This window comes from Geotrypetes seraphini, chromosome 18, assembly GCF_902459505.1.
Source record: "Geotrypetes seraphini chromosome 18, aGeoSer1.1, whole genome shotgun sequence".
NCBI lineage: Eukaryota > Metazoa > Chordata > Amphibia > Gymnophiona > Dermophiidae > Geotrypetes > Geotrypetes seraphini.
Window position 1 is genome coordinate 1,484,265 of NC_047101.1, and position 27,852 is coordinate 1,512,116.

A 27,852-nucleotide genomic window follows, 5' to 3' on the forward strand; every position below is an offset into this window, starting at 1 on the left:
TGCAATGCCAGATCCGCTTGCAATAAGATACAAATCTTGAAGGACCTACTCGAGGATTCTGACCCCGGATTCCTATTCATCACAGAATCTTGGATCACAAAAGATGACCAATTTACTCAAAACGAACTCTGTTTCCACGGCTACCAAGGCCTCTTCTCTCCCAGAACCAACCGAAGAGGAGCCGGCCTGGCCCTCCTTTTCAAATCATTCTTCGATGTCCAACTCCTTGAAAAGGGCAGCCACTCCTCATCAGAATACATGTTAGCCTCAGTCAATGACGAATTCCACCCTCATCCTCTGGGTATCCTGCTTCTATACCGCCCACCTGCCCCTTGGAACAATTCCTCCGAACTCATCTTTGAAACCATAACAAACGCCTTCCTCAAATTTCAAAGATTACTGATCATCGGAGACATCAATCTCCACCTTGACGATGTCACCAACAAGGATACATCCGAATTTAATAGCTTCCTCTCCGCTTTAGGCTTCCCCCCCCCCCACACTCTCCCCAACCCACAAAAAAGGCCACACACTAGACCTCATCAGCTTTCTAGATCTTACTACTCACAAAACCTCAACTGACAACATTTGCTGGGAAATTGTCCCCTGGTCCTACCACTACCTAGGGGCCTTCTGTCTCCCCATTTTCATGTCACATCTCGGGCCCCCATCCCGCACCTCAAATTCTATTACCTTCCGTAAAAAAAATCTCGAGCAATCTGTTCTGGATCAATTTTCTCGACAAATTTTCCCCCATCTCTAAACCTGCAGAACCAGAATCTAACTGGCAAAATTGGGTCGCCCTCTCCGAGTCCACCTTCCATTCCCTCGCCCCTCTTTCCACTAAAACCATTTCCTACTCCCGTAAGGCCCCTTGGTACCTCCCATACCACAGAGAACTGAAACAGAAATGCCGTGCTCTGGAACGAAAATGGAAAAAATCTAAATCCCCTATAGACAGACTCTCCTGGAGGGTCAACATTAAAATCTATAATACTGTTCTAAAAAAAGCAAGGAAAAACTTCTACGGTGACAAAATCTCCAAATCCAACAATCAGAGTAGCACATTATTTAACATCTGGCGTTCCTTAACCTCCAAAAATGACTCCATACTTCCCTCCTCCCCCTCAGCCGATTCTCTAGCAAAGTTCTTCAACGATAAGGTCTCCACCTTGAGGTGCTCCTTCCCACCTGCAATCTCCTACAAATCTCTGAGTCCAATTGACCCCAACCCTATCCCAACAGACTCCTACTCCTATCCTACAGATCCCTACGAGGTCATGCCAAGGGATAGGGTCACTAGGACTTGAATGAGCTGGTCAGTAGAGTGACAGTATAGTTACAATTATACTTTAGGGGGTCAGTAGACTTAAGAGGGTGGGTAAATGGTGTGGGCAGACTTGATGGGCTATAGCCCTTATCTGCCGTCATCTTTCTATGTTTCTACCCTATCCCAGCAGACAGATCCTGGTCTTCCTTCGAACTTGTTTCCGAATCCCTGGTCTATAATCTCTGCCTCAAATTGAAATCCTGCAACTGTACCTTGGATCCTTTCCCCTCCTACCTCTACGAGAACACTCCCCCCTCAGGCCATCGCATCTCTTACCATTCTCATAAACTCCGCCCTCCATTCGGGTCTCTTCTCCCCAGAAATGGGCCATATTTCCTTAACCCCACTACTGAAAAAACCTGAGCTTGACCCCTCTACACCATCCAGCTACCGTCCAATAGCTAACATTCCCCTTCTTACCAAGATGCTAGACTTCATCATATCCACTCAACTATCTTCCTACATTGAGAAATTCACCATTCTTCAACCCTACCAATACGGCTTCCATCCCAATTTCAGCACTGAATCCCTTCTGACCTCCTTAATCTCAAAAGTTCAATATCTCCATTCTCGCAACAAGTTCGCCGTCCTTCTTCAATTCGACCTCTCTGCAGCTTTTGATGTCGTCCATCATGATATTCTAATTTACCAACTCACCGAGATAGGCAAAAACTCCACAGTCCTTGACTGGTTCTCGAAGTTCTTACGCTCCCGCTCCTACATAGTCAACATGAAGGGCACTTCTTCCTCCCCCTGGAACCCGATCTGTGGAGTCCCGCAAGGCTCACCTCTCTCTCCTATCCTCTTCAACATTTATATGTCCTCCCTTAAACTCCTCCATCTCTCCCCCCTTGAAACACTCTACACTTATGCAGACGACATCTTTGTCCTCCTCGAGACCGACCAGAACCTCACCTACCTCTCGGCGAACATATCCTCATGTATATCGAACCTTCAATCCTGGGCCCACACTGTGCAGATGAATCTAAAACAAAACTTCTCTGGCTCGGCCCAAAATTGGACCAACTGCCCACCTCCATCCCACTGTCCTCTGGTCCTACTCTGCATCTTGAATATTCTAGTAAAGTTCTGGGAGTCATCATTGACTCTACACTTTCCTTCAATGACCACCTCAACTCCCTAGTAAAAAAATGTTTCTTCAGCCTTCACATGCTGAGAAAAGTGAGATCCTGTTTCCATCAAAAACACTTTGCCGTCCTTGTCCAATCCACCATCCTTTCCAGACTGGACTACTGCAACTCTATCTACCTTAGCCTAACAAAGAAAAACCTTCAAAGACTCCAGTGTATTCAGAATACCGCGGCTAAGCTTATCTTCACAAAAAAGCAAATTCGACCATGTCTCACCACTTTTATCCAAGCTCCACTGGCTTCCGATTATCTCCAGAGTCCACTTCAAATGTGCCTGCCTCACTTTCAAGATCCTACACGGTATTCTCCCTCCCTTCATTCCTCTTTCTTAGAACTCCTCTAACCCCAATTCTGCCAGATCCACCCAAAAACTGAAACTTTCCTTTCCCTCTCTAAAAGGCGTTTCACTTGTAGGAAAACTAGGTTCTTCCCTCCCTTTCAGAATCACTCAGCTCTGGAACAACCTTACCTCCCCTCTTAGGAATCTGAGCTCCCTCCAACTCTTCCGTAAACATCTGAAAACCTGGTTATTTTCAAAAATGTAACTCCTCCTCCCTCTCTGGTTATTCTAGTCCTCTAAATTTTCTCTTCATTTTGTCTCTTCCCTCCACTGGAGTTCCTTTCTACCCTAACTCTTGTTAACCGTGTCGAGCTTTACGAATGTAGAGATGATGCGGTATACAAACCTAAGGTTTAGATTAGATTAGATTAGCATTGCATTTTATGCATAGAAGTAATATTTTATAAACTGTCCAAGCACAGATTTGTTCTACATAGTCAGTGGTATTATCTTTATAAAACAAGTGTCTATGTGCTTATCTTGCCTTGACACCCTGTTATAAAATTACCCTCCAAGAAAGTAATTTAAAAAAATGACAAGCTGTCCCTTATGTTGCTGCTACTGTTTAAAGGCATCAGTTGTCTATGCATCACTATAAACCGCTCTGAGGCAGGTGCAATTGTGTGTGTTATTTGCCAGTATCAAGTAGTGCATTTTATAAAATACACATAAGTGTGTCAATCCTGCCCCTGCTCTGCCTGTTCTTCATCTCCAGGAAGCTAGGGTACACAGTCATCAGTATCTGAAAAAAAACGCCACAAATGATAAACTTCATCTCACAGGAAATGTCCATATTGAACCTCACAACACCCTCTAATTCACTGTAAGTCACCTAGAAGGTAAATAAACTTGAAACTTGATATGGAGAAATTGGGTTTTTACCTGCTAATTTTCTTTCTGTTAGCCTGTAGAATGGTATAGTCCTTACAAATGGGTTACATGCCTCACTGCTACCAGCAGGTGGAGACTGAGAACAAACTTATATATCAGGATAGCTTCCCCCCTAGCAATCCAGTCTGCCGAATAGCCAAGCAGAACCTAGGAAAGACTTAAACTGAAAACAGTAAAACACACTCTGAATAGGAGTGGAAAAACAACAAACATTTATAAACTACTGTTGCAACATGTGTAGAACTTAATCCTAGTATAGAAAACATCCCCACAGCTCACCAGCTAAGCAGCTGAGCAAAAGCCGCTGTTCTTACTTCTCCCCGGCCCTAGAAAAATACTAGAACCCGCAGAAAACACAAAATCCGCATGCAAACAAAACAAAACCCTGCAATCACCGCACAAAGACAGATAGGGTGGGGGACTATACTAGTCTACAGGCTAACAGAAAGAAAATTAGCAGGTAAGAACCTAATTTCTCCTTCTGTAGCGCCTGGTAGACTGGTATAGTCCTTACTAATGGGCTGTACCAAAGCAGTACCCATCAAGGGTGGGACCCCTGAAGGGCCGACACCAGAACACGTTTACTGAATACTGTGTCCTGACGCGCTTGAACATCCACACAGTAGTGTCTTACAAAGGAATGCAGAGAAGACCAAAACTGCAGCCTTGCAAATATCCATTGGAGACACTAGAGAAGATTCAGCCCAAGAAGCTGCCTGACCCCAGTGGAATGAGCCTTGAGAAATTCTGGAACAGGCTTCTGCTTCAGAAGATAAGCGGAAGCAATAGTCTCCTTGATCCAGCGTGCATTAGTAGCCTTAGAAGCACCATCCCCCTTTCGAGGACCTGCTAGAAAGACAAAGAGATGATCTGATTTCCTGATCTCCTGGGTCCTCTGCACATAAGAGCGAAGGACCTGACTGACATCCAACTTGCGCAACTGTCTCTGCTCGGAAGAGCCCTCCCGGCTACCCAACACCGGGAGGACCACTGCATGACTGACATGAAAAGGAGAAACTACCTTTGGCAGAAAGGAAGGAACAGGCCTCAAGACAACCCGCTCCCTAGAAAACTCCAAGAAGGGAGCCCTACAAGAGAAAGCCTGAAGCTCAGAAACACGTCTAGCAGAAGTAATGGCCACCAAGAAGACCGTTTTAAGAGTAAGGTCCTTCAAAGAACAGTCAGTCAATGGTTCAAAAGGTGGGTGCACTAGAACTGACAGAACCAGATTCAGATCCCGCGATTTGGCCGCCCACAAAAAGCGAATCACATCAAGAATGGCAGTCAAACGCTGACCTTTCAACAACCCACAAAAGGTTGACAAGGCTGCAAGCTAAACCCGGAGAGAAGACCAAGCCAGTCACCTGTCCAGGCCATCCTGCAAGAACTCTAAGATGTTAGGCAGGGAAGCGCAAAAGAGACCACTCCAAGCGCATTACACTACTCCTCAAATAGATGCCAAACCCTCACATAAGCCCAAGAGGTAGCCGTATCGTCCGCAAATTTAATCACCTCACTCATCGTACCAATGTCCAGATCGTTTATAAAGATGTTTAAAAGCACGGGTCCAAGCACCAAGCCCTGCGGCACACCGCTGGCGACACTCTTCCAGTCCGAGTATTGTCCATTTACTCCTGCTCTCTGTTTCCTATGCTCCAGCCAGTTTTTAATCCACGTTGAGTATTTCATCCTCAATTCCATGGCTTGCAATTTTACGAAGTAGTCATTCATATGGAACCTTATCGAACGCCTTCTGAAAATCCAGATATACAATGTCGACCGGGTCGCCCTTGTCTATCCGCCCGTTTACTCCCTCAAAGAAACATATAAATAGACGGCAGATAAGGGCCAAGGCCCATCTAGTCTGCCCACCCCAATGACCCTCCCCTACCTTTCTCTGTGAATAGATCCCACATGTCTATCCCATTTGGCCTTAAAATCAGGCACGCTGCTGGCCTCAATAACCTGAAGTGTAAGACTATTCCAGCGATCAACCACCCTTTCAGTGAAAAAGAATTTCCTGGTGTCCCTGTGCAGTTTCCCACCCCTGATTTTCCACGGATGCCCCCTTGTTGCCGCGGGACCCTTGAAAAAGAAGATATCTTCTTCCACCTCGATGAGGCCCGTGAGATACTTGAATGTCTCGATCATGTCATCCCTCTCTCTGCGTTCCTCGAGTGAGTACAGCTGCAATTTATCCAGCCGTTCCTCGTACGGGAGATCCTTGAGTCCCGAGACCATCCGGGTGGCCATTCTCTGGACCGACTCCAGTCTCAGCACATCCTTACGGTAATGCGGCCTCCAGAATTTCACACAGTATTCCAGGTGGGGCCTCACCATGGATCTATACAATGGCATAATGACTTCAGGCTTACGGCTGACGAAACTCCTGCGTATGCAACCTATGATTTGCCTTGCCTTGGATGAAGCTTGCTCCACTTGATTGGCAGTCTTCATGTTCTCACTGACGATCACCCCTAAGTCTTGTTCTGCTTCAGTTCTTGTTAGGATCTCGCCATTAAGGGTGTAAGTCTTGCATGGATTTTGGCTCCCAGGTGCATGACTTTGCATTTTTTGGCATTGAAACTGAGTTGCCAGGACCTAGACCAGCGCTCCAGTAGGAGTAGGTCGTGCATCATGTCGGACATTGAATTTATGTCTGTTGTGCTTTTGCCCACTACACTGCTTAGTTTGGCGTCATCGGCGAATAATGTTATTTTACCTCGCAGCCCTTCTGCCAAGTCTCTTATAAAGATGTTGAATAGGATCGGGCCCAGGACCGAGCCCTGCGGCACTCCACTGATTACCTCCGTCATTTCGGAGGGGGTGCCGTTCACCACTACCCTCTGAAGCCTACCTCCAAGCCAGTTCCCAACCCATTTCGTCAATGTGTCGCCCAATCCTATAGAACTCATCTTGCTCAGCAACCTGCGGTGTGGTACGCTATCGAATGCTTTACTGAAGTCCAGGTACACGATGTCCAGGGACTCCCCAACATCCAGCTTCCTCGTCACTCAGTCAAAGAAGCTGATCAGGTTGGATTGGCAGGATATCCCCTTAGTAAATCCATGTTGACGGGGATCCCGTAGATTCTCCTCATTCAGGATCGTATCCAATTGGCGTTTGATTAGAGTTTCCATTAGTTTGCACACTATTGATGTGACACTCACCGGTCTGTAGTTTGCTGTCTCCATCTTGGAGCCTTTCTTGTGGAGTGGAATGACGTTAACCATCTTCCAGTCCAACGGGATGTTACCCGTACTAAGGGAGAGATTGAAGAGCACGGATAGCGGTTCCACCAAGACATCACACAACTCCCTGAGCACCCTGGGGTGTAGGTTGTCAGGCCCCATTGCCTTGTTAACCTTAAGCTTTGACAGCTCGCAGCAAGTTCGTCAGGCAAGATCTGCCTTTGCTGAAACCGTGCTGGCTGGTCCTCATTAAACAGTGTCCGTCAAGGTGATCAATGATGCGGTCATTTATCAGCACCTCTACCATCTTTCCCTGTACCGAGGTCAGTCTCACCGGCCTGTATAAAAGATCCCACACATGCCTGTCCCACACTTTCTTGAATTCTTTCACAGTCTGTCTCTACCACCTCTACTGGGAGATTAATCCACACATCTACTACTCTTTCTGTAAAAAAGTTATTTCCTTAGATTATTCCTGAATCTATCACTTCTTAACATCATCCTATTCCCTCAAATGTTCCTTGCCCTGAAGAGGTGCTGATCTGATAAGGGGAAGAAAACTCTATTGGAATATCTTACCTCGTGGCATTCAAACATAAAACTTGGGCTTCAGTAGGTTATTTCATTGTCCTTCTCTTTTACTTTTTAGTCCAATACTCTGCTTTTTCAGCAAAGTCAGTTTAGACCAGGGGTGCCCACACTTTTTTGGCTTGCGTGCTACTTTTAAAATGACCAAGTAAAAATGATCTACCAACAATAAAATTTTAAAAAACACAAAGCACACTATATACAGAGAAAATGTTAATCATCATTTATATTCCGGGGTTTTTTCAAAAAGGTCAAGGCAGATGACATTAAAATATGCAATGTAACCTCAGTAACAACTATACAAAAATAGACAAATATACACCCTCCCTTTTTACTAAACCGCGATAGCAGTTTTTAGCTCAGGGAGCTGCGCTGAATGCCACATGCTGCTCTCGACGCTCATAGGCTCCCTGCGCTAAAATCCACTACTGTGGTTTAATAAAAGGGGGCCATAGTGAAAAATATAGACAGCAGATATAAATTTTCAAAGCAGACACATTTTGATCACTAAATTGAAAATAAAATAATTTTTCCTACCTTTGTTGTCTGATGATTTCATGAGTCTCTGGTTGTACTTTCTTCTTCTGACTGTGCATCCAATATTGCTTTCCTTCTTTCTGCCTGCTTCCTCTCTTCCAGACCTCATTCCCATTCCCCAACCAACATCTCTGTCCTTCCATGAATCCAACTTTTTCTTCCTCTCCCTGACTGCCCCCTGCCACCCGACACTCCATTCTCTGCCCCCCCTTTCTTTCTGTCTCCCTGCACCCCCTTTATTTCTGTCTCCCTGTCCTGCCTGTCTGTCTTTCCGTGTCCCTGTTCTGCCTCCCTGTCTGTCCTTTCTTTCTCCCCAAGCGTCTGGGAACAAGTCTCCAAGCCACCGTTGCCACCGAGTTCTCCCTGTTCCCTGATGCCACAACAGGCTAGCAGCGACTGCAGAACCACCAGGCCCACCAGCCTTCCCCCCCCCCATGTCAATTCTAATGTCAGAGAGGAAGTTCCAGGCCAGCCAAGCAGTGATTGGCTGGTCCAGAACTTCCTCTCCGACGTCAGAATTGACATCCGGGGGGTGGGGGGAGGCTGGTGTGCCCGGCGCTTCTGCAGTCGCTGCTGGCCTGTTACAGTGTCGGGGAAGCAGGGAGAACGTGAAGGCAACGCGAGTATCACGGAGCCCGGGATGGGCTCCACAATCAGCTCATGTTGCCTTTGCAATCTACTGGTCGATCGCGATCGACCTTTTGGGCACCCCTGGCTTAAACAATAGTATAGTCTTTAGTCTCCGTTAGGGTTTTTATATAAAAAGTGTTTTAGTCTAGATTAGTATTTTAGGCTGCATTTCAGAGCATAAGATAAGACCAGACTACGGCGCAGATAGCAGTTGAGGAACGTCTTTGTTTAGTGTTTAATTACCATCCATCCCTTGCCTGATCTCAGATTTATAGGCCCTCTATTAGCTATATAATTAGCTCTTAAGAAACAATCTAAGAAATCCTTGGAGGGTAACCTACCAATTACAACATTACAAAATAATAAAAAAAATTAAACCATAGCCTAACATCTAACTAGTAATCTTAAGGAAACTTAGTGTGCAAAGTCCAACTCCATTCCAACTCCTGTAGCAAAGAAATCACCAATATTAAGATGCATGCAGCAATCTTTGACTCTAGCCTTGTCATGATCCTAAGTTATTTGTACTTGTATCCTCACCTCTCATGTACGATCTTCTACTTAATTCCTGTTAACCACATCGAACTTCAAGGTGTATTGCAGTATACAAATAAAATTTTAGGTTATGTTATGTTATATACCGCAAAAATCTCCTATCTTACCACTATTATACAATAACTTTATGACCACAATAATCCCGGCGCCGGTGATCTTTCTCAGACCTGGGAAATGGTTCTTTTCATATGTAAATAATGTTTTTCTATTAATTCTTGCAGATCTGAAGCAAGCAAACATGGGTACCATACTGTCCAGATGTTAACTAAAGTGCAAGAATGGTTGTTAAGATACCATCTCAAACACAACACAACACTATTATGGCTTGGGTGGCACACACACCTAATTCAATCTACCATCAATATGAGAAAAGGCACTAGCTTCAACATTCATAAATCCTCAAAAGTTCTGGGAGTCACTTTAGACAGTTTGCTGAGTTTTGAAGACCATGTTAATAATTTAATCCAGCAATTCTTTCTCATTTTACAGAAGTTAAGGAGGGTTAGGTCCTACTTCTTCCAACAAGACTATAGGATACTACTGTAGTTCAGTCGACACTACTGGACTACTGCAATGCACTCTTTCAGGAATTTCCATGAAACAAATGGAAAAACTACAGTTGATACAAAACACAGCAGCAAAACTCATATATTACAAATCAAGATTTGACTATGTCATACCGCTACTTATAGAGCTACACTGACTACCAAAAGAAAAGCAAATAGAATTCAAACTGTATTGCTTAGCATTCAAAACACTATATGGTGTCGCCCCCAACAGCTTCCCTAGATTTATTGAAAAATTAGGTAGATCTGCTAATCATTTTAACTCTGACCATTTGATCCTGTCATTCCCAACTCTGAAAGACATAAAATACATGATACCTCATAGCAAATCATTTAATAACTAAATTGCAAAAGTATGGAACCCCCTTCTCAGCAAAATCTGTGCAACCACTGTTTATGCAGTTCCACAAAAGTTTGAAAACACGGCTTTTCAAGAAGTCCTTGCTTGGGGCCTAAGGAGACTCAAGACTTTGAAATAATGTTTACTCGATAGAATGACTGTTTTAGATGTCTTACCCTACATTAAATGTATAATTTTATGTAACATATATAACTCTATGAAAGATTCAATGTAAATTCTGTAGCGATATGCTGCTTGAAACCCGCCCAGAACTCCGATTTGCAAAGTCATTAACATGACACCACTCTCACTGTGTAAGCTGCAAGGAGTGTCAGGAGCTGCTCTGACCACCCTGATGAGCAGACTGAATGATCATGCAGGTCTTAATCTGCCATCATTTATTTTGTTCCCATGCTTAGATGGCTTTATACAGAACAGGCACCCAGAACTATCCCCAGCACCACACCTCAGAGATAGATGCAAATCTGCTCATATAACGTATTAATGTGCATTACTCCTCCACCCAAACCAATCGCATATGCTCTATCATGTAAAGTAGGAACTACTTTTCTGTGTTTCTGCTTCTATACATGTAATCTGCATAGAATTTTATAATCCTCATTTTTTATGACTTAACATGGAAAATGCTTTATAAAATTACCCCCATACTGTAGTGTAAATAAATTTTCCCTGATCCAGTCTGCAGGATTTTTACTATACACATTTAAATTTTTATCTCTGTTAATCAATTTCTAATGTATATATCCACCATGTGAACAACGAGTGTCAGGCTCTAAGCTGGAACACAGCAAAATATCAATACTACAGACCTGAGCAAGACACACTGCATTCAGGAGTCAAGAATTTTCCTTTCTTTCCATACAGATTCATCTTATATTTCGCTCTTGCTTCTGCAGCTGTAGGTAAGGCATGGCAGATTTACCTTCTTTGGGGTATTCAGCTGCTCCTTTGGTATAAATCCAGGGTCAAGATCATTAGATTCCAATAGTTTTTTCGTGGGTTTTCTCTGACGCTTTTCACAGCTCTCTTAAATTAGACAAAGAACAATTTCTTCACTGTATTTTTATTCCGATAAATATGTAATATATACTACTTCAGATGCCTCAAGAAGCAGCATGAAATTAGAACTACTACCAGAATAGCTAATCTTCTGCCATCTGTTCTTTCATGTAATCCTTCCGTTTATTCATTTAACATGCCCTTTAGTCTAGGTTTGGTTTAATAACTCCCTGCAGTGACTGGAAAACAGCAGTGCTACATAAAACATCACCAGATTAGAAAATGCCACAATTTCTCCTTACCTGATTTCTGCAATGACTCAATTCCAATCTGACATCCAGTTGATGTTTCAGACCGCTCTGGTGAAGCCAGTATGTGCTCTGGAAGATCTAATGGCTCTCCGAGAGATACACAACTCGATTCTGTGCCCTGGCTTTTCAGAATTTGCAAATGGGTTGGACACTCTTTGACCAGAGCAGATGATGGGGTTGAGAGAACATGACTCTCTAGCTCCTCTGCATGCTGGATACTGCTGCTGGAGACAGATGGTTCTGAAACTCCTTCCTCTTCACCCAGTTCAGCATTCACCTAAAAAAAGGTAAGAATATGGTATCAAAATCCTCCAACAGAATTTAAACATGCTTTGAACAGATACAGAGTTATTTTATAAGAGGACACCTATGTGGGAAGTCTAAACTAGGGCTGCATTTCAATTAAAATTTTAATCACAATTAATTACACAATTAAATGTATGTTATTTCTTTTTTCCTACAGCAGTTCCTTGTGACTCTGGGCAAGTCACTTAACCCTCCACTGCCCAGTCACAAGGAACTACAGTGAGGAAAAAATAAATAGCAACATACCTTAACTGTGCTATTAATCACAATTACAAATTTTAATAGCGATGCAGCCCTAAAAAAAAAAAATAAATAAATTAAAGAATTAAAAGTAATGAAAAGATAAGAAATATAAAATATAAATTAAAAACTTACAAATTAAAGAATCTAAAAAAGCATATAGAATAGCTATAAGCAGCTTTTCTAAAAACTTTATAGCACAAAAAAGATGTAAATTTTTGCAAGAACTCTATGTGGCTATCACAACTCCACCTCTGCTCCAATCAAACTACCTCCCTAGGAACAGACAGTGTGAAATACATGCACTCTTTCATTATGCCTTTTTACATATGTAAATGGTTTCTCTACACACTCATTCATAACATCAAATCAGCAAAAGGAGTGGGGTCAAAACAACAGCCTTGTAGATTCAAACCAAGTTTATTGGAGATAACAAAAAGTTGACTTGACACAGAGCCGTGGTAAGAACCGCCTGCCTCAGGAATCTAAGTATCTAAAAACAATCAATAACAAATATGAGTAACTGAATATAAACAACAAATAAAAAGAAAAGCACATTTTAGATCTAGTTACTAATAGAGTATACAACCATTTTCAATAGTTTTAAAAGTTCAGAAGATCTAAAGTTAGGAGCAGTGCTCAAACTCTCTGTTTAAAACAAACAGAAAGTCAGTTTCTGTCTTTGTCATAAGAAACAGAAACCAGTGCTGCTGACCTGAATTAGGTGTTAATTAGTTTCTGTGATCTTCAAAGGGTCTGTTTGGAGCAGTCCCCTACAAATCATATCTATATAAAGAGAGGAAAAGTCCAAGCTAGCATTCTTTCTGAGGAGAAAGAGGGAAGAGGACATTCTCTTTCTGAGAGTAGAAAGTAGAAGAGTAGAAAACATATCTTTGGGTAAGTATACATTATTTTGCTCTGAGCTTTGATAGGTTGGGAAGAAAAGCTCAATTGTAGGTTCCCTTCTATAGACAGTTTAGATCTTAAAAGAACAAATTTTACTTAGCTAGTTTCCATAGGATAATAGCCTTTTATAGTTCTACAGTTTTATAAGCTTGAACCTGCTGCTAGAGAGTTTCTGGCAGGCAGAGCTGGGTCTGGCTTAGTCTCCATTCCCTCCCACCCCTAGCTCATTTCTATACTTATAGTCTTAATTTAATTTATTAATGACATTTTTAGTTAATAAATAACTTTACATTTCTTCTTAACCTTTTATTTTCTTATTTGTGCTTTTATTCCCTCCCTATTGTTGTAATCCTGAAATATAGAATTTGATACAGAATGTAACCCTTTAAATATAGTTTTCCTAGTGTTTCAAGATTGTAAGTTTTTGTAATTATGTAATATTATTTGTCTTTGTAATAATTACCCCAAGTTTTTATTTATTCATTATTGTTTGTATATCGCCTAGAATGTAGAATAGGCGATTAATCAAATTGCATAATAAACTTGATTGTCAATTATTCTAATTAGGACAATAGGAGAACTCTTTATATTTCATTACCTGTAAAGAATTAAACAGTATGACACCCCCGAGGTCAAACAGACCCACAAACAAGGCCCACCCAAGCTCAGTTTGGCACCAAAACGGGGACTAGGTGCCCTAAACAAATTCCAACAGCCCTAACAAGGGGAGATGGGTACAGTTCACCAACACCTGCTGGAGACTGAGAGAAGACTGAGGTATATAGGGAGGGTCAGCTATTATGCACTATACCAAAGTTTTGGTCTCAGTCTCCACCTGCTGGTCATGATGAGCTATTACCCATCAGTGAAGCTATACCGGTCTGGCAAGGTTAATAAAGAAGTTGGGGTTGGGTTTTTTCTTTTAGGGGGGGAGGGGGGTTCACAAGTGTTTCAGAAACTCTGAGAAAGTCTCCGACTCCTCGGGCAGTCACCCTCTGATGACTGAACCATGTGTTTCAGAGGCTGTAGATGGACCGCAGCTGTGCTGAGCCCTAAAAATAAAGGATACCCCACTGGGCTAGCCGAGCATTTTGTCACCTGCTTGACCAGGGGAAAGGCTAGTTTTGCGCTGCCATCGCCCCTTCTCACTGCGTCACAACAACGCTCCTGAAGCGCCTAATTTGTGCAATCCTTGATCGAAAGGGACACAAGAGGGAAGGAACTGCAAGAAAGTAACAGGCCGCATACTCAAGTGTATGTACACAAACGTAAGAAGCCTAAGAAATAAGATGGGGGAATTAGAAGCTATGACACAAAAAGATAACCTTGACATCATCGGCATCACAGAAACATGGTGGAACGAGGAAAACGCTTGGGACACTGTGCTACCGGGATACAAGCTATACCGCAGAGACAGAGTAGGTCAAAAATGTGGGGGTATTACCCTATACATCAAAGAGGGAATTGAGTCTACTGGAGAGAACATGCCGGAAACAAAAAATAAGGGAGTACTGATCGACAAGTCAATGAAGACATCCGCACAATGCGTGGCGGCTGCGAAAAGGGCAAACAGAATGCTAGGAATGATTAAGAAGGGGATCACAAACAATTTGGAGAAGGTTACCATGCCACTGTACCGGGCCATGATACACTCCCACCTGGAATACTGCATCCAGCACTTGTCGCCCTACACAAAGAAGGACACGGTACTACTTGAAAGGGTCCAGAGAAGAGCGACTAAAATGGTTAAGGGGCTGGAGGAGTTGCCATACAGTGAGAGATTAGAGAAACTGGGCCTCTTCTCCCTTGAAAAGAAGAGACTGAGAGGGGACATGATCGAAACATTCAAGATAATGAAGGTAATAGACTTAGTAGATAGACAGGTTGTTCATCTTCTCCAAGGTAGAGAGAACGAGAGGGCACTCTCTAAAGTTAAAAGATGATAGATTCCGTACAAACGTAAGGAAGTTCTTTTTCACCCAAAGAGTGGTAGAAAACTGGAACGCTCTTCCAGAGGCTGTTATAGGGGAAAATATCCTCCAGGGATTCAAGACAAAGTTAGACAAGTTCCTGCTGAACCGGAACGTACGCAGGTAAGGCTAGTCTCAGTTAGGGCACTGATCTTTGACCTAAGGGCCGCTGCAGGAGCGGACTGCTGGGCACGATGGACCACTGGTCTGACCCAGCAGCGGAAATTCTTATGTTCTTATGAATTCACATTAGGAGAGCCTAAGGACTCCATCCCAACAGAATTTGAGGCAAAAATTGCAGTTTTGGAGAAGCAGGGAGCTCTTAAAAAAAAGATCACTAAAAGTCCAAGATGGTCGACGTTGTGAAATTTGCACCAAAATCATGATATTTTCCACACTTAGGAAATTTTTTTAAAATGGCGATTTTAGGATTTTTTTAAGGTGGGGGAACACAGGGGGACATGCAGAAACCTTAAAACCCGCACTTTTCAGACCATCTCCGATTCACCTCACAGGCTGTAACAGCCTATACTCACTGTGACCTGTTTGTGGATCTGTGCTGCAGCCTGCTTCAGGTCTCTTACAGTAGCTGGATTAGAGAATCACCGCCTGATGCTGGGAATGGCCTGACTGCACCTCCAGCCCTGTGGGCCAACAAACGTGCACCGGAGAAAATGCAGCCGACACCTATGAGACATTGCTGAGCCTCCTAAGGGAACCTAACAGCCTGTGCTCGACTCCTGATTAACAGTAGGTGAGACCACTTCAGGAATGGCCCTGAGTTCCACACAAACTAAGCAGGCTGGCTAACAGGTACCAACTGGGATTAGCCTGTCAGCTACAGACAAGTCTGTGTGTTCTGAATGCAGGCAAAGTGAAAGAAACGTGTTGAGCACAAGAATCCCGAGGAAAAAATGACTAAAACCACTTAATAAAATATGGAGAGCAGAATGAACACACTCCTGCAGGCATGCGTGCAGAAGGAACAAACTGTAGGTAGAGCTAAGGAGCTCAGTGAAGTACAGAAGAGGCACAGAGAAAAATCTGAACTGGATTCCTTCTGCAGATAGCACACAACCATGGGGACACTACCCACTGGTCTAGAATGTCTCACCTATTGCACTGGAAATAAAATTTATCACCTTTATGGTACATGAAGAAATAAAACTGGTTTGGGCTGTATTTTCTGCTGGTTATGCCACTCCCAATGTACCCTAGCAATCCTCCAGAGTTCTAGCCATTACCTAGTTGCATGGCTTCACCATCTACAGGTCATCAAATCTAATACCCCTGAGAACTTTCTTCTACTTGGTTGACATCGCACGCTCCCTGCTCCCTAACCTTGAATTTCTGTATCCCAGATAACACACATTGCAATTTTTGAAGGCTTTATGTAACTATTTTCCAGACATAACCTAAAACATATCCATAAAATCCACATGGAGAATTACAACCCCTCTCCCCACCTGAGCTACTCCCCCAAACTAACAAACAATTCTGCAATGTTTAGATATGAAATTTAGATTCTAAGTACTCGGCTATGTCTTGATCTTTTTTGTCCTGGGATGCAGACACTACTGATGTTCTAATTCTCTTGCAAAAATCAAACTTTTCAACTAATCCCCATGTTATGTTATACTACCTCAGGACAGATCTGAGGTATATCTTTCCATTTACAAATAATCCTCTGTAATCTATCATTCAAGCAGGTCCTAATTCAATCCACCACCTTAGGTCCATCTGTAGATCTGTTCACAATCCTAAACCTTACTGTAGTAGGTTTCTTGAAAAGCAGAAAAAAAAAAAAGAGATCAGTAGTTGTATCTGTGGGAAACAGACTTAGTTTGTAAATTTATAAATTAATTATTAATTTACCTGGAATGGTGTCATATCTTTTTTGTTTGAAGCTCAAGCCAAGTTACATTCAAATACAATGGGTATTTGGTTCACTTAATGTAAATTTGGCTCTCACAATGCATACCTTGTGCAGAGTCTCAGACACCTTCTTCGTTTTTTTCTTTGGTGCAAAGATCTGATCATAATCCTCTGTATACTGCAGGAGACGCTTACTCGGCTTTCTGAGGCGTTTTTTTGCAGAGTACACTGTTACAAGAAATAGAAATGGTGCCTTTCAGCATTACAAATTGTGAGTAAAGTGAAATTCAAAAGGTAATAAAGCAATAAAGCACAGTTACTTACCGTAACAGGTGTTATCCAGGGACAGCAGGCAGATATTCTTAACACATGGGTGACGTCACCGACGGAGCCCTCGGTACGGACCTTTTAACTAGAAGTTTCTAGTTGGCCGCACCGCGCGTGCGCGAGTGCCTTCCCGCCCGACGGAGGAGTGCGTGGTCCCCAGTTAGGATAAGCCAGCTAAGAAGCCAACCCGGGGAGGTGGGTGGGACTTAAGAATATCTGCCTGCTGTCCCTGGATAACACCTGTTACGGTAAGTAACTGTGCTTTATCCCAGGACAAGCAGGCAGCATATTCTTAACACATGGGTGACCTCCAAGCTAACAAAGAGGGAGGAGGGATGGTTGGCCATTAGGAAAATAAATTTTGTAACACAGATTGGCCGAAGTGTCCATCCCGTCTGGAGAATGCATCCAGACAGTAGTGAGTAGTGAACGTGTGAACTGAGGACCAAGTGGCCGCCTTGCAGATTTCCTCGATGGGCGTGGAACGGAGGAAAGCCACAGAAGCAGCCATAGCTCGGACTCTGTGGGCCGTGACAGATCCTTCCAGTGAGAGACCGGCCCGAGCATAACAGAAGGCAATACAGGCAGCAAGCCAATTTGAAAGTGTCCGTTTGGAGACAGGACGGCCCAAACGGTTGGGATCGAAAGACAAAAAGAGCTGAGGGGATGTTCGGTGAGCTCTGGTACGATCAAGGTAGTAAGCAAGGGCACGCTTACAATCCAGCGTGTGCAACGCCTGTTCTCCAGGATGCGAGTGAGGCTTAGGGAAGAAGACGGGAAGCACAATGGACTGGTTGAGGTGAAAAGCTGAGACCACCTTGGGAAGGAATTTAGGGTGGGTACGCAGAACAACCTTGTCATGGTGAAAAACAGTGAACGGTGGGTCGGCAACCAGTGCATGCAGTTCGCTAACCCTCCTGGCAGAGGTGATGGCAATTAGGAAAAGCACCTTCCAGGTAAGAAGCCTGAATGAAGTTGTGGCAAGAGGCTCAAACGGAGGTTTCATAAGGGCAGAGAGAACCACATTCAGGTCCCAGACGACGGGAGGAGGCTTGAGAGGCGGTTTGATGTTGAAGAGCCCTCTCATAAATCTTGAAACCAGAGGATGAGCCGTGAGGGGTTTCCCGAGAATAGGCTCGTGAAACGCAGTGATGGCACTGAGGTGGACTCTGATGGAAGTGGTTTTGAGGCCAGCGTTGGACAGCGAGAGCAAATAGTCCAAGACAGTTTCCACCGCCAAAGAGGTGGGTTCTTGATGATGCCGGAGACACCACGAGGAGAATCTGGTCCACTTCTGATGGTAACATTGAAGAGTGGCCGGTTTCCTGGAGGCGTCCAAAATGAGGCGGACCGGTTGAGATAGATTCTCCGGAGAGGTCAGCCCGAGAGAAACCAAGCTGTCAGGTGGAGGGAAGACAGGTTGGGATGTAGTAGAGACTGATTCTGCTGTGTAAGTAGAGTAGGAAACACAGGAAGAGGAATGGGCTCCCTGGAGCTGAGTTGAAGCAGAAGGGAGAACCAGTGTTGACGAGGCCACCGAGGGGCGATGAGGATCATGGTGGCATTGTCCTTGCGGAGTTTGGACAAGGTCCGCAACATCAAAGGAAGTGGAGGGAAGGCATAGAGGAACCGATCCCTCCAGTCGAGCAGGAATGCATCCGGGGCCAGACGGTGAGGAGAGAAGAGTCTGGAACAGAATTGGGGCAGCTGATGGTTGTGAGGTGCTGCAAAGAGGTCCACCTGCGGAGTGCCCCATCGAGCAAAGATGGAGAGTAGAGTCGGAGGGTCCAACGTCCACTCGTGAGGTTGAAGGATGCGGCTGAGATTGTCGGCCAGAGAGTTCTGTTCGCCCTGGATATAGACCGCCCTGAGAAAGAGATTGCGGTCCGTGGCCCAGGTCCAGATGCGCAGAGCCTCCAGACAAAGGGGGCGAGATCCGGTGCCGCCCTGCTTGTTTATGTAGTACATGGCGACTTGATTGTCTGTGCACAGGAGGAGGACTTGAGGACAGAGAAGATGCTGGAAAGCCTTGAGGGCGTAGAATATGGCTCTGAGTTCCAGGAAATTGATGTGATGACGACGCTCCTGTGGGGTCCAAAGTCCCTGGGTGCGTAGATCTCCCAGGTGAGCTCCCCACGCGTAGGGGGACGCATCTGTGGTGATGATCATAGAGTGGGGGGGCAGATGGAAAAGTAGACCCCTGGAAAGATTTGAGGAGTTCAACCACCATTGGAGAGATTGCTGAAGAGATGATGTCACAGAGATGGGATGAGAAAGAAGATCCGTAGTCTGTGACCACTGGTTGGCGAGCGTCCACTGAGGTGTACGAAGGTGGAGACGAGCCAGAGGAAGGACATGCACTGTCGAGGCCATGTGACCCAGGAGGACCATCATCTGTCGAGCAGGAATGGAGGGATGCATGAGTACCTGACGGCAGAGATGGAGCAGGGTCTGCTTGCGATCGGAGGGGAGAAAAGCCCTCATTAGCGTGGTGTCCAGAACTGCTCCAATGAATTGAAGTCGCTGGGTGGGAAGCAGATGCGACTTGGGGTAGTTGATCTCGAACCCCAGGAGGTGGAGGAGAGAGATGGTGAGATGAGTAGCCTGTAGCACAAGTGGAGACGTAGGTGCTTTCACCAACCAATCGTCCAAATAGGGGAACACCTGGAGGTTGTGAGACCTGAGGAAGGCTGCTACCACTATAAGGCACTTGGTGAAGACCCTGGGTGAGGAGGCGAGGCCGAACGGTAGCACCTTGTACTGATAGTGGTGGTGCAGTACCTGGAATCGCAGGTAGCGGCGAGAATGTTGATTGATGGAGATGTGAGTGTAGGCCTCTTTGAGGTCCAGGGAACATAGCCAGTCGTGTTGAGAAAGAAGAGGATAGAGCGTGGCAAGGGAGAGCATTCTGAACTTCTCCTTGACCAGACACTTGTTGAGGTCCCTGAGATCGAGAATGGGACGGAGGTCTCCCGTCTTTTTGGGTACCAGGAAGTAGCGGGAGTAGAATCCCTGCCCCCTTTGATCTGGAGGTACTTCTTCGATGGCATTGAGAAGGAGGAGGGATTGAACCTCCCTCAGGAGGAGGGGGGTTTGGGATGAGTTTGAAGCAGACTCTACGGGAAGGTTGTCCGGGGGCAGAGTCTGGAAGTTGAGAGAGTAGCCGTGGCGGATGATGTTGAGGACCCACTGGTCCGACGTGATGACTTCCCAACGGCTTGAGAAAATGGTGAGACGACCCCCGATAGGCTGTGGAAGAGGCAGCGAGGGTGGATGACTGGCTATGCCCTGGAGAGAAGAGTCAAAAGGGCTGAGATTGTTTAGCAGGCTGAGGAGGCTTGGAGGGTTGGGTGGCCTGAGACCGAGCCTGGGCATGGTGCTGCTGTTGACGGGGTCGCCGAGATTGTTGGGGAGGCGGATTGAGTGGCCTGGCTGAGAACCTCCGCTGGTAGGATGATTGAGGCCGATAGGGTCGAGCAGGCGGAGCCTTCTTTTTCGGCTTGATTAGGGTGTCCCACCTAGTCTCATGGGCGGAGAGTTTCTGGGTGGTGGAATCCAGTGACTCTCCAAAAAGCTCATCCCCGAGACAGGGGGCGTTGGCCAGGCGGTCCTGGTGGTTGATGTCCAGGTCGGAGACTCTGAGCCAGGCCAAGCGACGCATGGCTACAGCCATAGCAGAGGCCCGAGAGGTGAGCTCGAAGGAGTCGTAGATCGAGCGGACCATATACTTGCGCATTTGGAGAAGGCCAGATATGTGCTGCTGGAATAGCGGGACCTTGCGCTCAGGAAGGTACTTCTGGAGGGCAGACAGCTGTTGGACCAAGTGTTTGAGATAAAAGGAAAAATGGAAGGAATAGTTGTTTGCCCTGTTGGCAAGCATGGCATTTTGGTAAAGCCTCTTGCCAAACTTGTCCATGGTCTTACCTTCTCTGCCAGGAGGGGTAGAGGCATAGACACTGGAGCCCTGAGTCTTTTTTAAGGTGGATTCCACCAGAAGGGACTCATGGGGCAATTGAGATTTGTCGAATCCTGGAATAGGGATGACACGGTAAAGGTTGTCCAGTTTACGGGGAGCTCCCGGTACCGTGAGGGGATTTTCCAAATTTTTGTAGAATGTCTCCCGTAAGATGTCATGTACGGGAAGTTTGAGGAACTCTTTAGGAGGTTGCTCAAAGTCTAAGGCTTCTAAAAAGGCTTGAGACTTTTTGGAGTCAGATTCAAGGGGAAGTGACAGAGCAGCAGACATTTCCCTCAGAAATTTAGAAAAAGAAGACTGCTCAGGTTTAGAGGAGGCATCAGGCGCCGATGGTTCCTCATCAGATGAGGAGGGATCCTCCTCGGTACCGAGAGGAGTCTCCTCCCATAAATCCGGATCCCTGACCTCTGGTGCGTGTCGGGACACCGGGGTGGAGGGTGCGGTGTGGTGAGTTTTGGACAAAGATTTACCAGAGCGCACCGAAACGGCACCAGGGGAGGACGATCGGCGTCGTTCTCGGTCCCGAGAAGAGTGCCGTACCGCCTGGTGCCGAGCAGGATCCACTGTGGTTCGAGAATGAACCACAGGATCATCAGGAAGTTGTTGTGCCGAAAGGATCGGCATCGAGGTGTTTACCGGTACCGAAGGAGTGGACACCGGGGGCTCGGTGCGGGGCTCGGGCCGGTCTGGTACCGGAAGGAGCGGTGCCAGGATAGAGGGTAGCAGTTGTTCAAGCTGTTTCTTCAACTGCTCCTGAAGCTGAGTTTGTAGGATGGCCGAGATACGGTCATCCAGGGGTGGCATCGGAACCGCTTTCTTTTTCTTCGGTTCCTTGGATGCCGCTCCACGCCCCGGCGATGAGGAGGCCGATGACGAGGCACTCACCGTTATCGGGGCGGAGCGTTTACGGGACCGGTGCGATGCCGGTATGGACGGTGTCGTCACCGTAGCTGGAGGGCGCTCGAGGGAAGAGGAAGGCTTCTTAGCCGGCTTACCTGGCGCCAGTGGCGCCGATGCGGGATCGGTCGGTGTCGAGCTGGACGGTGCCGATTTCTGCGGTACCGCCGCTGAGGGTGATGAATCCATCGCCGACTCGGAGCCGAAGAGCAGGGTTTGCTGGATTCTTCGGTTTTTAAGAGTACGTTTTTGTAAAGTGGCACAGCGGGTGCAAGAATCTGCCCGATGCTCCGGACCCAGGCACTGCAAACACCAATTGTGTGGGTCAGAAACGGAGATCGGGCGTGCACACCGCTGGCACTTCTTAAAACCGACCTGCGGGGGCATGAAGGGGAAGATAGCCTCCGCAAAATCGAAGTCCGAGGCCTGTATAATGGCAACAGGCCCCGCCGGGGCAAAAACGAAAGAAACAATAAAAATCAAAGTTTTTTTTTTTTTTTTTTTTTGTAATTGAAAGAAAAAGGAAACCCGGAGGTAGAGGAAGAAAAAAATATAACAAAAGCGCGAGCGGGAAGGCAAAAAGCACAGTTACTTACCGTAACAGGTGTTATCCAGGGACAGCAGGCAGATATTCTTAACACATGGGTGACGTCACCGACGGAGCCCTCGGTACGGACCTTTTAACTAGAAGTTTCTAGTTGGCCGCACCGCGCGTGCGCGAGTGCCTTCCCGCCCGACGGAGGAGTGCGTGGTCCCCAGTTAGGATAAGCCAGCTAAGAAGCCAACCCGGGGAGGTGGGTGGGACTTAAGAATATCTGCCTGCTGTCCCTGGATAACACCTGTTACGGTAAGTAACTGTGCTTTATCCCAGGACAAGCAGGCAGCATATTCTTAACACATGGGTGACCTCCAAGCTAACAAAGAGGGAGGAGGGATGGTTGGCCATTAGGAAAATAAATTTTGTAACACAGATTGGCCGAAGTGTCCATCCCGTCTGGAGAATGCATCCAGACAGTAGTGAGTAGTGAACGTGTGAACTGAGGACCAAGTGGCCGCCTTGCAGATTTCCTCGATGGGCGTGGAACGGAGGAAAGCCACAGAAGCAGCCATAGCTCGGACTCTGTGGGCCGTGACAGATCCTTCCAGTGAGAGACCGGCCCGAGCATAACAGAAGGCAATACAGGCAGCAAGCCAATTTGAAAGTGTCCGTTTGGAGACAGGACGGCCCAAACGGTTGGGATCGAAAGACAAAAAGAGCTGAGGGGATGTTCGGTGAGCTCTGGTACGATCAAGGTAGTAAGCAAGGGCACGCTTACAATCCAGCGTGTGCAACGCCTGTTCTCCAGGATGCGAGTGAGGCTTAGGGAAGAAGACGGGAAGCACAATGGACTGGTTGAGGTGAAAAGCTGAGACCACCTTGGGAAGGAATTTAGGGTGGGTACGCAGAACAACCTTGTCATGGTGAAAAACAGTGAACGGTGGGTCGGCAACCAGTGCATGCAGTTCGCTAACCCTCCTGGCAGAGGTGATGGCAATTAGGAAAAGCACCTTCCAGGTAAGAAGCCTGAATGAAGTTGTGGCAAGAGGCTCAAACGGAGGTTTCATAAGGGCAGAGAGAACCACATTCAGGTCCCAGACGACGGGAGGAGGCTTGAGAGGCGGTTTGATGTTGAAGAGCCCTCTCATAAATCTTGAAACCAGAGGATGAGCCGTGAGGGGTTTCCCGAGAATAGGCTCGTGAAACGCAGTGATGGCACTGAGGTGGACTCTGATGGAAGTGGTTTTGAGGCCAGCGTTGGACAGCGAGAGCAAATAGTCCAAGACAGTTTCCACCGCCAAAGAGGTGGGTTCTTGATGATGCCGGAGACACCACGAGGAGAATCTGGTCCACTTCTGATGGTAACATTGAAGAGTGGCCGGTTTCCTGGAGGCGTCCAAAATGAGGCGGACCGGTTGAGATAGATTCTCCGGAGAGGTCAGCCCGAGAGAAACCAAGCTGTCAGGTGGAGGGAAGACAGGTTGGGATGTAGTAGAGACTGATTCTGCTGTGTAAGTAGAGTAGGAAACACAGGAAGAGGAATGGGCTCCCTGGAGCTGAGTTGAAGCAGAAGGGAGAACCAGTGTTGACGAGGCCACCGAGGGGCGATGAGGATCATGGTGGCATTGTCCTTGCGGAGTTTGGACAAGGTCCGCAACATCAAAGGAAGTGGAGGGAAGGCATAGAGGAACCGATCCCTCCAGTCGAGCAGGAATGCATCCGGGGCCAGACGGTGAGGAGAGAAGAGTCTGGAACAGAATTGGGGCAGCTGATGGTTGTGAGGTGCTGCAAAGAGGTCCACCTGCGGAGTGCCCCATCGAGCAAAGATGGAGAGTAGAGTCGGAGGGTCCAACGTCCACTCGTGAGGTTGAAGGATGCGGCTGAGATTGTCGGCCAGAGAGTTCTGTTCGCCCTGGATATAGACCGCCCTGAGAAAGAGATTGCGGTCCGTGGCCCAGGTCCAGATGCGCAGAGCCTCCAGACAAAGGGGGCGAGATCCGGTGCCGCCCTGCTTGTTTATGTAGTACATGGCGACTTGATTGTCTGTGCACAGGAGGAGGACTTGAGGACAGAGAAGATGCTGGAAAGCCTTGAGGGCGTAGAATATGGCTCTGAGTTCCAGGAAATTGATGTGATGACGACGCTCCTGTGGGGTCCAAAGTCCCTGGGTGCGTAGATCTCCCAGGTGAGCTCCCCACGCGTAGGGGGACGCATCTGTGGTGATGATCATAGAGTGGGGGGGCAGATGGAAAAGTAGACCCCTGGAAAGATTTGAGGAGTTCAACCACCATTGGAGAGATTGCTGAAGAGATGATGTCACAGAGATGGGATGAGAAAGAAGATCCGTAGTCTGTGACCACTGGTTGGCGAGCGTCCACTGAGGTGTACGAAGGTGGAGACGAGCCAGAGGAAGGACATGCACTGTCGAGGCCATGTGACCCAGGAGGACCATCATCTGTCGAGCAGGAATGGAGGGATGCATGAGTACCTGACGGCAGAGATGGAGCAGGGTCTGCTTGCGATCGGAGGGGAGAAAAGCCCTCATTAGCGTGGTGTCCAGAACTGCTCCAATGAATTGAAGTCGCTGGGTGGGAAGCAGATGCGACTTGGGGTAGTTGATCTCGAACCCCAGGAGGTGGAGGAGAGAGATGGTGAGATGAGTAGCCTGTAGCACAAGTGGAGACGTAGGTGCTTTCACCAACCAATCGTCCAAATAGGGGAACACCTGGAGGTTGTGAGACCTGAGGAAGGCTGCTACCACTATAAGGCACTTGGTGAAGACCCTGGGTGAGGAGGCGAGGCCGAACGGTAGCACCTTGTACTGATAGTGGTGGTGCAGTACCTGGAATCGCAGGTAGCGGCGAGAATGTTGATTGATGGAGATGTGAGTGTAGGCCTCTTTGAGGTCCAGGGAACATAGCCAGTCGTGTTGAGAAAGAAGAGGATAGAGCGTGGCAAGGGAGAGCATCTGAACTTCTCCTTGACCAGACACTTGTTGAGGTCCCTGAGATCGAGAATGGGACGGAGGTCTCCCGTCTTTTTGGGTACCAGGAAGTAGCGGGAGTAGAATCCCTGCCCCCTTTGATCTGGAGGTACTTCTTCGATGGCATTGAGAAGGAGGAGGGATTGAACCTCCCTCAGGAGGAGGGGGGTTTGGGATGAGTTTGAAGCAGACTCTACGGGAAGGTTGTCCGGGGGCAGAGTCTGGAAGTTGAGAGAGTAGCCGTGGCGGATGATGTTGAGGACCCACTGGTCCGACGTGATGACTTCCCAACGGCTTGAGAAAATGGTGAGACGACCCCCGATAGGCTGTGGAAGAGGCAGCGAGGGTGGATGACTGGCTATGCCCTGGAGAGAAGAGTCAAAAGGGCTGAGATTGTTTAGCAGGCTGAGGAGGCTTGGAGGGTTGGGTGGCCTGAGACCGAGCCTGGGCATGGTGCTGCTGTTGACGGGGTCGCCGAGATTGTTGGGGAGGCGGCTTGAGTGGCCTGGCTGAGAACCTCCGCTGGTAGGATGATTGAGGCCGATAGGGTCGAGCAGGCGGAGCCTTCTTTTTCGGCTTGATTAGGGTGTCCCACCTAGTCTCATGGGCGGAGAGTTTCTGGGTGGTGGAATCCAGTGACTCTCCAAAAAGCTCATCCCCGAGACAGGGGGCGTTGGCCAGGCGGTCCTGGTGGTTGATGTCCAGGTCGGAGACTCTGAGCCAGGCCAAGCGACGCATGGCTACAGCCATAGCAGAGGCCCGAGAGGTGAGCTCGAAGGAGTCGTAGATCGAGCGGACCATATACTTGCGCATTTGGAGAAGGCCAGATATGTGCTGCTGGAATAGCGGGACCTTGCGCTCAGGAAGGTACTTCTGGAGGGCAGACAGCTGTTGGACCAAGTGTTTGAGATAAAAGGAAAAATGGAAGGAATAGTTGTTTGCCCTGTTGGCAAGCATGGCATTTTGGTAAAGCCTCTTGCCAAACTTGTCCATGGTCTTACCTTCTCTGCCAGGAGGGGTAGAGGCATAGACACTGGAGCCCTGAGTCTTTTTTAAGGTGGATTCCACCAGAAGGGACTCATGGGGCAATTGAGATTTGTCGAATCCTGGAATAGGGATGACACGGTAAAGGTTGTCCAGTTTACGGGGAGCTCCCGGTACCGTGAGGGGATTTTCCAAATTTTTGTAGAATGTCTCCCGTAAGATGTCATGTACGGGAAGTTTGAGGAACTCTTTAGGAGGTTGCTCAAAGTCTAAGGCTTCTAAAAAGGCTTGAGACTTTTTGGAGTCAGATTCAAGGGGAAGTGACAGAGCAGCAGACATTTCCCTCAGAAATTTAGAAAAAGAAGACTGCTCAGGTTTAGAGGAGGCATCAGGCGCCGATGGTTCCTCATCAGATGAGGAGGGATCCTCCTCGGTACCGAGAGGAGTCTCCTCCCATAAATCCGGATCCCTGACCTCTGGTGCGTGTCGGGACACCGGGGTGGAGGGTGCGGTGTGGTGAGTTTTGGACAAAGATTTACCAGAGCGCACCGAAACGGCACCAGGGGAGGACGATCGGCGTCGTTCTCGGTCCCGAGAAGAGTGCCGTACCGCCTGGTGCCGAGCAGGATCCACTGTGGTTCGAGAATGAACCACAGGATCATCAGGAAGTTGTTGTGCCGAAAGGATCGGCATCGAGGTGTTTACCGGTACCGAAGGAGTGGACACCGGGGGCTCGGTGCGGGGCTCGGGCCGGTCTGGTACCGGAAGGAGCGGTGCCAGGATAGAGGGTAGCAGTTGTTCAAGCTGTTTCTTCAACTGCTCCTGAAGCTGAGTTTGTAGGATGGCCGAGATACGGTCATCCAGGGGTGGCATCGGAACCGCTTTCTTTTTCTTCGGTTCCTTGGATGCCGCTCCACGCCCCGGCGATGAGGAGGCCGATGACGAGGCACTCACCGTTATCGGGGCGGAGCGTTTACGGGACCGGTGCGATGCCGGTATGGACGGTGTCGTCACCGTAGCTGGAGGGCGCTCGAGGGAAGAGGAAGGCTTCTTAGCCGGCTTACCTGGCGCCAGTGGCGCCGATGCGGGATCGGTCGGTGTCGAGCTGGACGGTGCCGATTTCTGCGGTACCGCCGCTGAGGGTGATGAATCCATCGCCGACTCGGAGCCGAAGAGCAGGGTTTGCTGGATTCTTCGGTTTTTAAGAGTACGTTTTTGTAAAGTGGCACAGCGGGTGCAAGAATCTGCCCGATGCTCCGGACCCAGGCACTGCAAACACCAATTGTGTGGGTCAGAAACGGAGATCGGGCGTGCACACCGCTGGCACTTCTTAAAACCGACCTGCGGGGGCATGAAGGGGAAGATAGCCTCCGCAAAATCGAAGTCCGAGGCCTGTATAA

The 27,852-nt window shown here is 47.4% G+C and overlaps 1 protein-coding gene across 3 annotated transcripts in view; it reads right to left on the bottom strand.

Moving 5' to 3' along the window:
* NSD1 (nuclear receptor binding SET domain protein 1) overlaps positions 1–27,852 on the bottom strand; it is a 140,762-nt gene that overhangs the window by 69,274 nt on the left and 43,636 nt on the right. For all 3 annotated transcript variants that reach the window (XM_033926853.1, XM_033926851.1, XM_033926852.1), the window contains 3 exons: positions 16,854–16,975; positions 11,442–11,727; positions 11,063–11,166 (listed from right to left, as the gene is read on the bottom strand). In XM_033926853.1, coding sequence (XP_033782744.1) covers positions 11,063–11,166; positions 11,442–11,727; positions 16,854–16,975 — 512 coding nt within the window. The remainder of the gene's footprint in view (positions 1–11,062; positions 11,167–11,441; positions 11,728–16,853; positions 16,976–27,852) is intronic.